Source organism: Chelonoidis abingdonii, chromosome 6 (assembly GCF_003597395.2).
Source record: "Chelonoidis abingdonii isolate Lonesome George chromosome 6, CheloAbing_2.0, whole genome shotgun sequence".
Classification (NCBI taxonomy): domain Eukaryota; kingdom Metazoa; phylum Chordata; order Testudines; family Testudinidae; genus Chelonoidis; species Chelonoidis abingdonii.
In genome coordinates this window covers 70,361,388-70,374,072 of record NC_133774.1, presented here as the reverse complement: position 1 = coordinate 70,374,072, position 12,685 = coordinate 70,361,388, and the positions used below count along the sequence as shown (strand labels likewise).

Genomic DNA, 12,685 nt, shown 5'->3' with positions numbered 1-12,685 from the left:
GACTGTGGATCAGGCACTAGAACACCAGATATCCCAAAGGGTGCCTCAAAAATCAGCGCGTAAGTCAAAGAACTCCTTCATGCATCAATATTCCTAAGAACTGTTTTTAGTAAGCGGCGTAAATGCATTGAGGTGGCATGTAAAGGATGCACTATACCACCAGATTCACCAAAGAATACCACAATCAGTCACTGTCAATCAGTCAATAAATTAATGCTTTACTAAAATGAACTTCTTCTGGTATGACAATGACCCCGGAGCAATGGAAGAGACATTTGATACATATTTTGCTAGAGTGCACTGAATAAAAATAGTTCTAACTCATACTGATTTCATGGTATTATCATGTCTACTCACCAGTCAGAATTTAGGATTTTCTAATGCTATTTTAATATAATATTTTACATGTAAGTTGAAGTGTGTTGTACTGTTAAAAAGAATGCTATCTAGGCTGCAAAAAGCAGGACAATGTAACACCCCATTGTCAATACTACTTACTGATGAAGAGCCCAGCATGGATTTTGGAGATCTTATCATTCCAGCGATGGAGTGACGAATAGTATCAAACCTGGACACCTTATCCTTCTTATCCTAGGTTGGGAGGGAAAAAAAGAATATCAGCAATAAAAATAAACTACACAACACAGATTTCTGAGTATTTATAATCTGATGTACTTTTCCTGTTTTAGTTGTATATAAACTGATAAACTAGCATAGCTGCACAAACTTCAGAGTTATGCCAATTTATATCAGCTGAGGAGCTAGCCCAAATTGTATAATGTTAAATACAGAAGTTTTGAGTAATTATTTAAAAATAAAATTACTGTCAACCATCTAACAGATCTGAAATTCTGTAATAGTACAGTCAGGTCTCACATATTTCTTCAGTTGCCCTAGGATAGGTTATTTTTGAATAGGACAAGTTTTGTTTTTTTTTAAAGAGTAGAACACCAAACTCTGTAAGTAGCTTTTTTGTATATATCTAACTCAATTTTTACCTTCCTTTATTATCCCTTTCTGCTCTGTACACCACTTAGTGGAGCCTGAGGTGCACACAGAACAAAGGTGTGGAATAGATATCAAAAACAGGAAGAAAAAGTGACAAATGGAGGAGGGTGATGTGGGAAATGGGTGGAGAGTGTCCATCCAGTACACTAAATAAAGTATGAGTCCTGTAGAAAAGTGGCTCTCAGCCTTTCCAGATCAGGAGTCTGATTTGTCTTGTGTACCTCAAGTTTCACCTCACTTAAAAATTACTTGATTACAAAATCAGACATAAAAATACACAAGTATTACAGCATACTATTGCTGAAAAATTGCTGACTTTCATTTTTACCATATAATTATAAAATAAATCAACTGGAATATAAATATTGTACTTACATTTCACAGTATATATAGAGCAGTATACTCAAGCAATTGTATGAAATTTTAGTTTGCTATTGCTTTTTATGTAGCCTGTTGTAAAACTAGGCAAATATCTAAATGAGCTGATGTACACCCTGGAAGATTTCTGCGTACCCCCTGCTGTAGAACAAGTAGTATGCTGTAATGTAACTAAAGATGCATTATAATGCATATGCAGAAGGGGACCCAATTAAGATAACATGGACTGTTTTAATGCTGGCATTTCCTAATTTCTGAGTGTTTGACTTTTCAACTTTAATATTTTTTAAGGTAGGAAACTTTATACCAACCCCCCACCCCCCAAGTCTTTTAAAAGAAAACTGGAAAAACAGAAATTCCAACATATAGAACCATACTAATCAGCACATCAGCAGAGTCTGAATCTAGGAACTTTAAATCTCAACACAGACTCCATCACTTGAGCTAAAGGAGTAAATGATAGCAGAAGCATGGATTGAGATTTGGGGACATGGGGGGAGAATACAGAAGGCACTGTCCCCCCCCCAAAACTATTTATCAGATGTTTTCAAACTGTGGGGTGTGCCCACCTTGGGGATACAGAGGAACATTCAGGGCAGCAAGCAGCAATACCAGGTGGCTCGGGCCAGCCCCACACAGCGGGGCTCGGGGAGGGAGCACCATCTCCACCCCTAATTCACTCATTAAGTACACTGTAATTTAAGTATCACTAACAATCAGTAAATCCAGAAGTTAGGCCTATACTTACTATTATTAATAATAAGCCCCATGATCCCAAATATAAAAGCCGAACTACATCTATGAGCAGAAGTAGGTTATCATCATCTATATAGACCAACCACTAGAGAGGGATGTGATACACACTTTGCTGGCTGCACACACAACTATTTACTAGGCAACAGTGAAACATCAAGATCATAGGCGGAGGGCCCATGCATCCTGCTCCAGACTGTTGCCTCTTGTCACTAGGAAGAGGCTCAAAGAGCTCACCACAGCATTGTGTGACACATGCCAAGGCTTTGCCTTTGCCTGCAAAGGTGAGTGTGTGCATCAAGGGATGGGGGCAACCCAGCGACTGCTGAACTGGCAGGTAGATAAACTTGCTGGGAGGTGGAGGTCTGAGCCCTCTGTATAGGCTAACCAGATAGCAAGTGTAAAAAATCAGGATGGGGGTGGGGGGTAATACGTGCCTATATACAAAAAAGCCCCCAAAATCTGGACTGTCCCTATAAAATTGGGACATCTGGTCACCCTATCTCTGTACCACTTAGCCCTAGCCGCTTGGCACCTATAATCAGGAGTCAGGAACCTGGGTTCTTTTATTGGTTCTGGTATTATAGACTCATAGACTTTAAGGTCAGAAGGGACCAGTATGATCATCTACTCTGACCTCCTGCACAATGCAGGCCAAAGAATCTCACCCACCCACTCCTGTAACAAACCCCTAACCTATGTCTGAGTTATTGAAGTCCTCAGATCATGGTTTGAAGACCTCTAGGTGCAGAGAATCCTGCAGCAAGTGACCCGGGCCCCATGCTGCAGAGGAAGGCGAAAACCCTCCAGGGCCTCTGCCAATCTGCCCTGGAGGAAAATTCCTTCCCAACCCCAAATATGGCTATCAGTTAAACCCTGAGCATCTGGGCAAGACTCACCAGCCAGCACCCAAGAAAAAACTTCTCTGTAGTAACTCAGATCCCACCCCATCTAACATCCCATCACAGACCACTGTTGATAGGGGTCTAGCAGTTACAGAAAGAGCAGCCAAGCACACAGATTTGGCACATTTATTATGAAGAGCTGCGCAGCTGTGGACGTTGCTTACATCTGACATGTTAGAGGAGGGGTTCTCATTCTTGTGCTAACTTTCAGTTACCCTGTCTGTTAAATGGATGGAGTGATAATGATTGCCTCTGAAGGTTAGGCCTTGCTCAATAAGAAATAATCTGAAGTGCACAAAAATATGAATTCTAGTCAGTGCAAGAGCTCGAACTAGAATTCATGGTCTCTCCTTGGCTCCTTCCATAAGCCAGCATGGCAACTGCACTTGTTCTGTTTGCAGCTCAGTCTCTGTTGGGCCAAGGAGAATACTCAGTGCAGATGGAATGTTAACCGAGCCAATAAAAAACTCTAACAGATCACAAGCTAATAGAAAAGTGTAGTTGTTTAAAACCTGGCTAAATCTGAGTGTATTTTCATGAGGCCCACAAGGAACTTCCCTATTCCCAGAACTACTGTCAAATTTCACATTCTTGCACCACAGAGCAGAGGCACTACAGCACTTCAAAGATTTTTCCTTATCTGCACTCCAGAAAACTAAGCTGTTCTGATTTATCTTTTCTTTCTTATTATATTGAATGTTTTGGTTCTTCCCCAAAAACAGGAAGAACCAAAAGGACAAAAGGACAAAAAAGTAAAGGAAAGGGAAAGAATGGAAAGAAAAAGGGAATAGCAGAGCCACACCTCAGTTTCCATCTGTCAGGAATTAATCAAAGGCCTCCAAAAATTTAGATCAAATTTTTTCAAATTTGTCTGAAGTCCTTCTTCCCTTAAACATTACCCCTCTCTTTAGCTGCTAGGTCAGCCAAGTTACTGAACCAAGTTTCTATCCCAGAGGCAGTTTGCTCTTCCATCTAAGCAATATGAATCGTTTGGGTATTGCTGAATTTTTTCAAAAGAATTCAATTTAAGACAGAAAACAAGCATGGTAAATTTCAGCCCAAAGTGTTAGAATTTGGCAAAGTAAAATACCAGCTAAAATAAGAGGCTTGTAAACAAAAGTGTGAGGCAACCCTAACTTCAGCAATGATAGCATCCTCACACAATGTCAGTAATATCCCCCCAAAATTTGTCATGGTCCATCTTTTCTCTCTGGCCCCTTAAACAGGGATGATAGGTTGGGCTGGGTAGCAGAATACGTGGGATTCTTTGGAGAAATTTAAATCAAATTGCATTATATCAATGTATTGGATCTTGAGATAACAGGTCTATTGGGATTTTTTGAAGTTGTCTCAGAGCTTTGGAACTGTATAAGTTAAAATTTGAAATAAATGAATAAATACATAAACAATTACGCAACTTCAGCTTTTCTTGAAAGAGTTTTCTAAATGGTCGGCAAAATGTAACACCAGTAAGCAAGGTTAAGATTCTGTCACAGATATTTTTAGTAAAAGTCAGGAACAGATTGCAGGCAAAAAAACAAAACAAAACAAAAAAAAAAATCACATAAGCCCACGACCTATTTCTGACTTTTACTAAAAATACCGTGGGGGTAAGGGTGGCCAAACAAACAGTGCTGCTGGAGCTTGAAACGGCTCCAGCCCCACCACTACTTGTGTGGAAAAGGCTGACCACAGCTGCTCCAGCCCTAGGGGGATGACCCAACCCCAGTTGCTGCTCTGGCAGCTCGAGAACTGCTGCTCCTGCAGCCCTGGGTCTGGCTGCCAGTCATCTGTTCCAACTGACCACCAGTAAAGATGTTCCAGTCGCTGCCCTCCAGTCGCTGGTTTGGTGGCCCCAGGGCTGACTGCCTGTCAGCTGTTGCGGTGGCTGCCCACCTGGCTGCTGTTCTGTCAGCCCTGGGACTGGCCAACAGTCAGCTATTCTGGTGGCAACTTCTCCAGGAGCCCTGGGGCTGACCTGCTCCTGCCCTGTCGCAGACACAGTCATGGAGGTCCTGGAAAGTCATCGAATCCATGACCTCCATGACTGAATTGTATCCTTACCAATAAGTAAATATTATCTATAGCAGGGGTTCTCAAACTGGGGGTCACGACCCCTCAGTGGGTAGCAAGGTTATTACATGGCGGGTCACGAGCTGTCAACCTCCACCCCAACCCCGCTTTGCCTTCAGCATTTATAATAGTGTTAAATATATTTAAAAGTCTTTTTAATTTATAAGGGGGGTTGCACTCAAAGGCTTGCTATGTGAAAGGGGTAACCAGTAAAAAAGTTTGAGACCCAGTGATCTACAGTGTATACCCACTATGGAAACTAAGGTACTACTGCAATTCAGCCAGTAGACAATGCCTATTCTATTTGCTAGTTAAAATAAACAGTTATTCCTTTTACAACAATATTCTGCAATGTATCCATAGTTTACACTACAGCTGCATAAAAACAGAATATCACCAAAAAGAAGAGGTGAAAGTTAAATAATCATAAGAATAATCACGAGACAGATGTGGAACTTATAAAACAATATAACTAACACTTGTTCACCATGTGCCCAGTTACTCACAAATAAAACATTTCACTCCTTTTACCAGTCTCATGTCTACAGAATACTGCACGTCATTTTAAGTTACAATCTGATAATACAACAGGTCAATTCTATATGAATGAATTAAATGGCTACTTTAAAAAAAATGCTCACTGCATTACCATGGTTATGGTACTTAATTTTGCTTACATGCTTGCCAGGGCTTGGGATGATCAGCCCATTTCAAGCAGCTCAGGTAATGACACGATAAAGTGTCTTCTTCTGATAAATGAGTCATGAGCTAAATGACTGCTTCTCATATCACAAAGGGGAAAAAACTGCAGGGAACATGTGCATTCTGATGAGTTTCCCACAAATAAATTCAAATACAGTCTTAATTCTACACTTACAGCAAATTTTCTAAAGACAACCACTAGAAAAGCCCTGGCAACATTAAGCTACAAGTAAGGTTCTATCTTTCACTAATGGCTTTCCCTTTGTCCTAAACTCTTTTTGGCTGAGGACCTGGATGAGGCCTGATCTTGTTTCCATACGGGTATTAAATACACCAGATTCAGTGCAAACAGATGATGACATGTAAAAGTCAAAACGGAAGCAGAGACCTATAGGATCTCTGCCTGATGCACAGCAGTCAGTGACTATGACATCTGGACTTCAGAACCTGACATCACCAGAGAACCTACACAAGAAACACAAAGAAACAATGCATTTCAGAGCATGAAACTCCTATTAGATAGGACAGATATTAAAATGTAAACTTAAAACGGATCATTTTCTCACATTTGATAAACTGGAGAGGGTTCAGAGAAGAACTACAAGAATGAATAAAAGATAAGAAAACATGTTTTATAGTGACAGATTCAAGGAGCTCAATCTACTTAGCTTAACAAAGAGAAGGTTACGGGGTGACTTGATTATAGTTTTCATGTATCTACATGTGCAACAAATATTTAGTAACGAGATATTCAATCTAGCAGGAAAAATAACATGATCCAATGACTGGAACTTGAAGTTAAACAAGTTTAGACTGCTAATAAGGTGTAAATCTTTAATGGTGAGGATAATCAACCATTGGAACAATTTTTAGAGCACCATCGGATGTTTTTCTAAAATATTTGCTCTAGGAATTATTTTGGCGAAGTTCTATGGCCTCTATTATACAGTAAATCGGACTAGATTAGTAGACCTCTGAACGTATACAAAATTTATATACATGGATATAAAACGGATATCGGCAGAGCTGCAGGGCTCTACCAGGAACAGTAGTAGTGAAAGCAACAGCATATCAGGCGACTGATGACAGGAGCCAGCAGCCTGGGCAGTTCCCCTGGCATGGCTGTTCTGCCTCAGCCCTGTCCACTGGTGCCAGCACCATGCTCACTGGCAGCTGCCCCTGATGAGGCTAGTGCGTGAAAGCAGCTCTCATACTCCCAGACACGAGTCCCTTCCACACCACAGTGTCTCTCTCCTGTCTGGCAGTGTGGGAGCCACTTGCACACACCAGCATCACCAGGGAAAACTGCCAGTGAGCCTCTTGTCTGCCCCAGTGGACAGAGCTGGGGCAGAACAGCCACACCAGAGGAACTGGCTCCTGTGCGTGGTGGCCCAACATCTGCTGCTTTTGCCACTGCAGGTCCTGGTAGAGCCCTAAAACTTTGTGGATATCCGCATCTGCAGATATAAATTTTGTATCCACACAGGGCTCTATAGGTCAGTGGTTCTCAACATTTTTTAATTTGAAGATCCCTAAAAAATTTCAAATGGAGATGCAGACCCCTTTTGAAATCTATTGTCTGTACCCATATAGTTGAATTCTGCTCAGTCAGTTTTCAGTCTAAGTCTTTCACGGATTCTTTAGACATAGTCCACAGACCACAGGTTAATAACCACAGGACTAGATGATCACAGTGGTCCCTTCTGGCCTTGGAATGTATGACTATCGCTATGCAGTCTGCAATATTTCTTGTAAACTAGCCTTTATTTTCCCTCAGCTGCTGCACACCACTTTACAAAAACCTCCTAGAGCCCACAGCCAATAAATCTCATGTATAGAATAACATCATCACAGTTGTGGCTTCTTTTTCTTGTCTCCATCAGTTGAAAGAGAAGAAAAAGCCTGCTGAGTTGGCATAAGGGCATAATCAAAAAAATCCTCACATTCTACATTTTGCTGCAGATATTGGTCTATGAATTCAGTTTTTTTAAAATTTCTTAGCACACATTCATACTGCTTTTTCCCCAAACTAGTGCAGAGAATGTGCATTTTTAACTGATTTATTTTTGTAATTGCACTCCAGCTGAAAGTAAATAATTTAAGAGGGATAACTGCAATAACCCCTCTCCCCACTATTTTGCACAAAGTTTGCATGGTGAGAAAGACAAATCATAGTGTACAATAAGAACACTGAAATGCATCTGAAATACACTTTGTGATTAACACAGCATTTCTGAGTGTACTGCTAAGACAGTAATTGTTTAAAAATGGCTTTTTGTAATAGCAGTAGCACGAGAGCCTACAACGTAAAAAATTACAACTGTGTCACCTGATATTTTCTCTTCTGAAACTGATCAAACTTTCCATCCATTCCTTTCAATATAAGTCAATATGTTAACTTCTTCAGATTTCTGAGATAGTATAAACTGGTAACAGGGGTTTTGAGGCTATGCTGGGACTTTTCCATCCACCAGACACCTACTTTCAAAACTGCAGAAATTCTTAACTCTGTACACTGGATTAAAGTTTGCTAGAGGAAGGTCTGTGCAGAATAGAAACTTCATAACTTTATTTTGATAAGACTTCTTCCCTTCTTGTAATGTAAGATTGTGGTTTTCCAACTAACCTAAGAGGTGCTTGTTTTAGAGATAAATTTCTAATTCCAGCAGCATTAGTCTCACTGCTCTCAACTCCTGCAAGTTTATGCTATTGGGGCTTTCTACCCCAGGGACAATCTTCCACAAAGGTGGAGTATAGAACTGACAGTGTTATGGTGCCACCAGCTGGGAAACATGGAGTCCTGACACTGTTTGCAATTGTATAAACTTCAACCAGACTCCTCCCTCCAGTTTTCTTTCCTCCTTATCTCAAAAGCATGAAAGTTTCACCTCAGCTCTCTTACTTTTACCCTCCTTATGCCTCTCTCCTGCCTGAAGACACAAAGAGGAGAGGAAAAAGCAAGGAAAAGGACAAGAAAACTGAAGACAGAACATAAAAATAATTGCCTCTCTTCTCTGGAGGATCCCTCACATTCTCCTAGCAGTTTGTGGCTCTCTGGGCTGGTGAGATGTACAAATATATGCTTCTGCATTTTGTTTGTACCCTCTTCTGCATGTTGCTGTTGTGAGTATAGAGCCTTCATGTGTTTTCTTTGTTTTGTTTTTTTATCTTCTTTTTCACACTGGTTTTCAGTCATGGCTGCGACTCTTCTGCACGCTTTTTCCAACTTCTCATGGGCAGAAAAAATTGTTATTTTTCAAATTGCTCTATGTTGTCAAACTCTGTAGGCTCTCCTTCCTAGTGATAAAGCTGGAGGAAGAAGGGGATCTGGAGAATTTGACTGACTTCTTTTTGTACTTCCTTCTTAAAAATTATTTCTTATTGACAGCTGCATTTTGAAACAACACCATATGCATGAGTCTTACCCCATATATGAAGCCAACAGCTATCTGAACACTAACCATTTGTCTGAACTAGGGAGACCTGTGAAAACCATCAACATCCAGCTCTGTTTGCCAGGGATAGTGAGATATGTATCACTTGCCTGGTTTCTGCAGAGAGTTAGAACTGGGACATGGATGTCCTGGACCATAAGATTGTAACATGAACACACAAAAAATCAGAAAATCCAAAGCTTTTTAAAAGTAGTTTAGTTTTGTACTACATATTGAGTACGCTTAAACATTTGTACCAATTTGAGATACATTTCTGGTTATACCAGTATTCTGAATTTTAAGTAAAGGAAATCTCTCTCAAATCAGTAGAAACTTTCTAAGTTTGACCACTGTATAATTATTATAAAATACCCTGTTGGATGTTCTAGGCTGTAGCAGGGAGCGGGAAGAGCAGCAGTTGCAGACATGTGGAGCACCCTCTCAAGAGCCCTTGGAGCTGCAGGCTGTGTAATTAAATATTATGATGCTATCAAAATAGCATATAGTTCATAAAAAAATCAGTGAAATTTCTTGACATATGTCATATAAAAAACTTAATGGTTCGCATTTGAAGAAAGTTTTCTGATCATACATATGATTTCCTCTATACATCTATGCGTGAAGACAGATAATGCAAAAACTGAACGTGATGCTTTTTCTTTTGGACATGCTCAGTTACAACAAACTGAATTTATACTGTATGAGACTGGTTATATTTTTGCAGATACAAAAACATCTATGCAGTGGGAATAGGTTTGCCTGCTCATCTTCAAAAGGAAATGAAGTCCCTCTCTCCCTCCTCCCCTCCCTTAATAGTATCTTTCTCATAAGCAGTGTCGGAGAGACCGTTAACCTAATTTCAGAAAATTCCAACCAGTCCCTACATCTCCCTATATACATTTTTGGGTATAAATCTAAATCAATATTTTAAAGCAGATAATAATGGCAGTTACTTCTAAGCACTTAAAACCCAAGCAAGGAAACCTGTCTAACACGATTAGGAACACTTGTGTTTTCTATCTACTTTTTTTTTTTAAGTAACATTTTGAACACAGAGTTCTAAATTCTCTTGGGTCACATTTTTTTTGTCTATTTAGTAGTCTACATTACAAAACAAAGCAAATTTTATTACGGTTTGATATTCTGAATATGAAAAAATCACGAAAGTACTGCTCAAGATATCAGATGACAAAAAAGGAAAAAGAAAAAAATTGCATGAGATTGATGAATTGTATTGTATTCCCAGGCAACAGCTTGGAGAAATGAAAGTAGGAGAAAATAAAATAAAATGAAAACTAAAAACAAAACTTCAAAGAAATACAGTCTTCCATACCAGCACAGGCCAAGAACATAACCCCTTAGTAATAAACAAACTGTAATTCTTAACAAAAATACCAAGATAAATGCACCCTATAGGCTAGAGGTACGGTAACACCCAAAGCAAAGGCATTGACAAATATAAAACTAACTTCAGAATGGCAGTTTTCCTGGTTGGTGGAAATTCAGCTGCAAATCCTGCCCCTCCTCCGTAGCCTAATAAGACCCATCCTGCAGCCAAACCAATGTGGTTCTAGTGCATGTGGTGAAGGGAAGGAGGAGACTGGGAGCAGAAAAATCCACTGGCACAGGTGTCATTTTAAGTATCGAAGCCTTCATTTTTGGGGAATATTTTTCAGACTACATTGATTCATATATATGTTGACGACAATTTTTCCTTTGCTGAAGTGTACAATACTAGTAATGAAATTCCTGGGAACGTATAGTAAGAAATGGGTTACTGGTCATATGTAAACATCATATCATATATTAGTGATATTCTGAGAATGCTCCTTTTTATTTGGTTCCATCTCTGTAGAATAATAGGTAATCAAAATAAATCTACAATAGAACATGGCTTCCATTTACCGCCCCTTTGACACACTGCATTTTATTTCCTACTCACAACACAGAAGTCTTGCCTCAGATCATGAAGTGGGCACCTAACAATGGTGGGCATATTTCTACAACCCCTATATTAATGAGCACATATTTACTTGAGCAGTCCTATTAAAGTCAGTGGGACTGTTTGTGCTAGGTACTACGGAATGTCAGTGAGAGTTGAAGAATCTAGCCTCAATTAACTTCTTAAAAATCAAATAAAAATAAAAGTTGACTCCTAAACTCCTCAAATGCAGTTCTAGTTCTACTTATACTACTTTCAGGCTGTTTAATTAATTAATTTATTATTATGATTAACAGTGTCTGTAGAACTTTCTAGTAATAAAATGAAAAATCATTCATTATATAAAACTGACCATAGTGGGCAACATTATAGAAGCACTGTGCAATCTCCAAAAATATCAGCAGCTATGATATCATTTTGTCAGAAGAAAAAAAAAGGGAGGGACAAAAACTAAACCAAATTAAGATGTCTTGCATCATGCTCTCAAGTTTGCTACACTCAAGTCCTGGCAGACCACCAAGTATAATGAATTCGAAAACCAAGAGCCTTCAACCTAAGAAATCCATGAATTAAATCCCCGACCTCCATTAGCAAGTGACTCCCAACTGATCTTAACTGCTACAAATAGTTATAGAGCAAGTCTGCGTATTGTACTATACACCTTTATACTGTGGAAGAAGCAGTTACCTTGTGCAGTAATGATGGTTTTTCAAGATGTGTCCCCTTCATAGGTGCACCACTCTAAATGTGTTTGCATCCTTGCACTGCTGATCTAAGAACTTTGGTAGTAGTGTCCATTCATCCCGTGCAGCATTGCCTCCCTTCTCGTGCTCTGCCACAGGGCTAATCAATGCTATGTGAGCAAACCCTTCTCAGTTCCTTCTCTACTGCAGAGCTATGATGAGAACTCTGAAATAGAGGGGAGAAGGGTGGGCCGTGGAGCACCCATAGGGAAAGACATCTTGAAGAACCATCATTACTACACAAGGTGAGTAACAGCTTCTTCTAACAGCATCCCTATGGGGCTCTACTGAGGTTTTGGAGTCAAGTCTGTTTTGAATGATGGTACCGTGGCACTGAATCTGGCATTTGTAGCAGAGTCCTGAAGGATGGCATAGTGTTCTGCAAAGGTATGTGCTGATGCCCAGGTAGCTGCTTTGCAGGTTTCTAATACAGGCATACCCTTGGAGAAGGCGACAGATGAAGAAACCAATCTCAAAGAATGTGTGCAGACTGCAGATGGAGGTGCTAAATTGAATCCGGTAACAGAGTTTGAAACTGTTCATGACCCATTTAGAGAGTCTTTGAGCTGAAATCGCTATGCCTTTGGACCTGTCTGTGATGATGTCATAAACAGATAGTAGGAGTTAATAAAACAGAAGTACTTTATATCTCTTTTGCCTGTAAAGGGTTAACAAGTTCAGTAAGCCTGGCTGTCACCTGACCAGAGAACCAATCAGGGGACAGGATACTTTCAAATCTTGAGGGAG

General features: G+C 39.9%; 1 protein-coding gene across 11 annotated transcripts in view; it reads right to left on the bottom strand.

Moving 5' to 3' along the window:
* Positions 1–12,685, bottom strand: part of FER (FER tyrosine kinase) — a 438,602-nt gene that overhangs the window by 277,713 nt on the left and 148,204 nt on the right. For 10 of the 11 annotated variants that reach the window (XR_012656117.1, XM_075067143.1, XM_032762616.2 and 7 more), the window contains one exon: positions 499–591. Coding sequence is in view for 10 of the 11 variants with exons in the window: in XM_075067143.1 (XP_074923244.1) it covers positions 499–591 (93 nt within the window). In the remaining variant the exon portion in view is untranslated. Of the gene's footprint in view, positions 1–498; positions 592–6,257; positions 6,285–12,685 lie in introns of those variants that run through there. The other variant, XM_032762623.2, reaches the window with a different exon arrangement.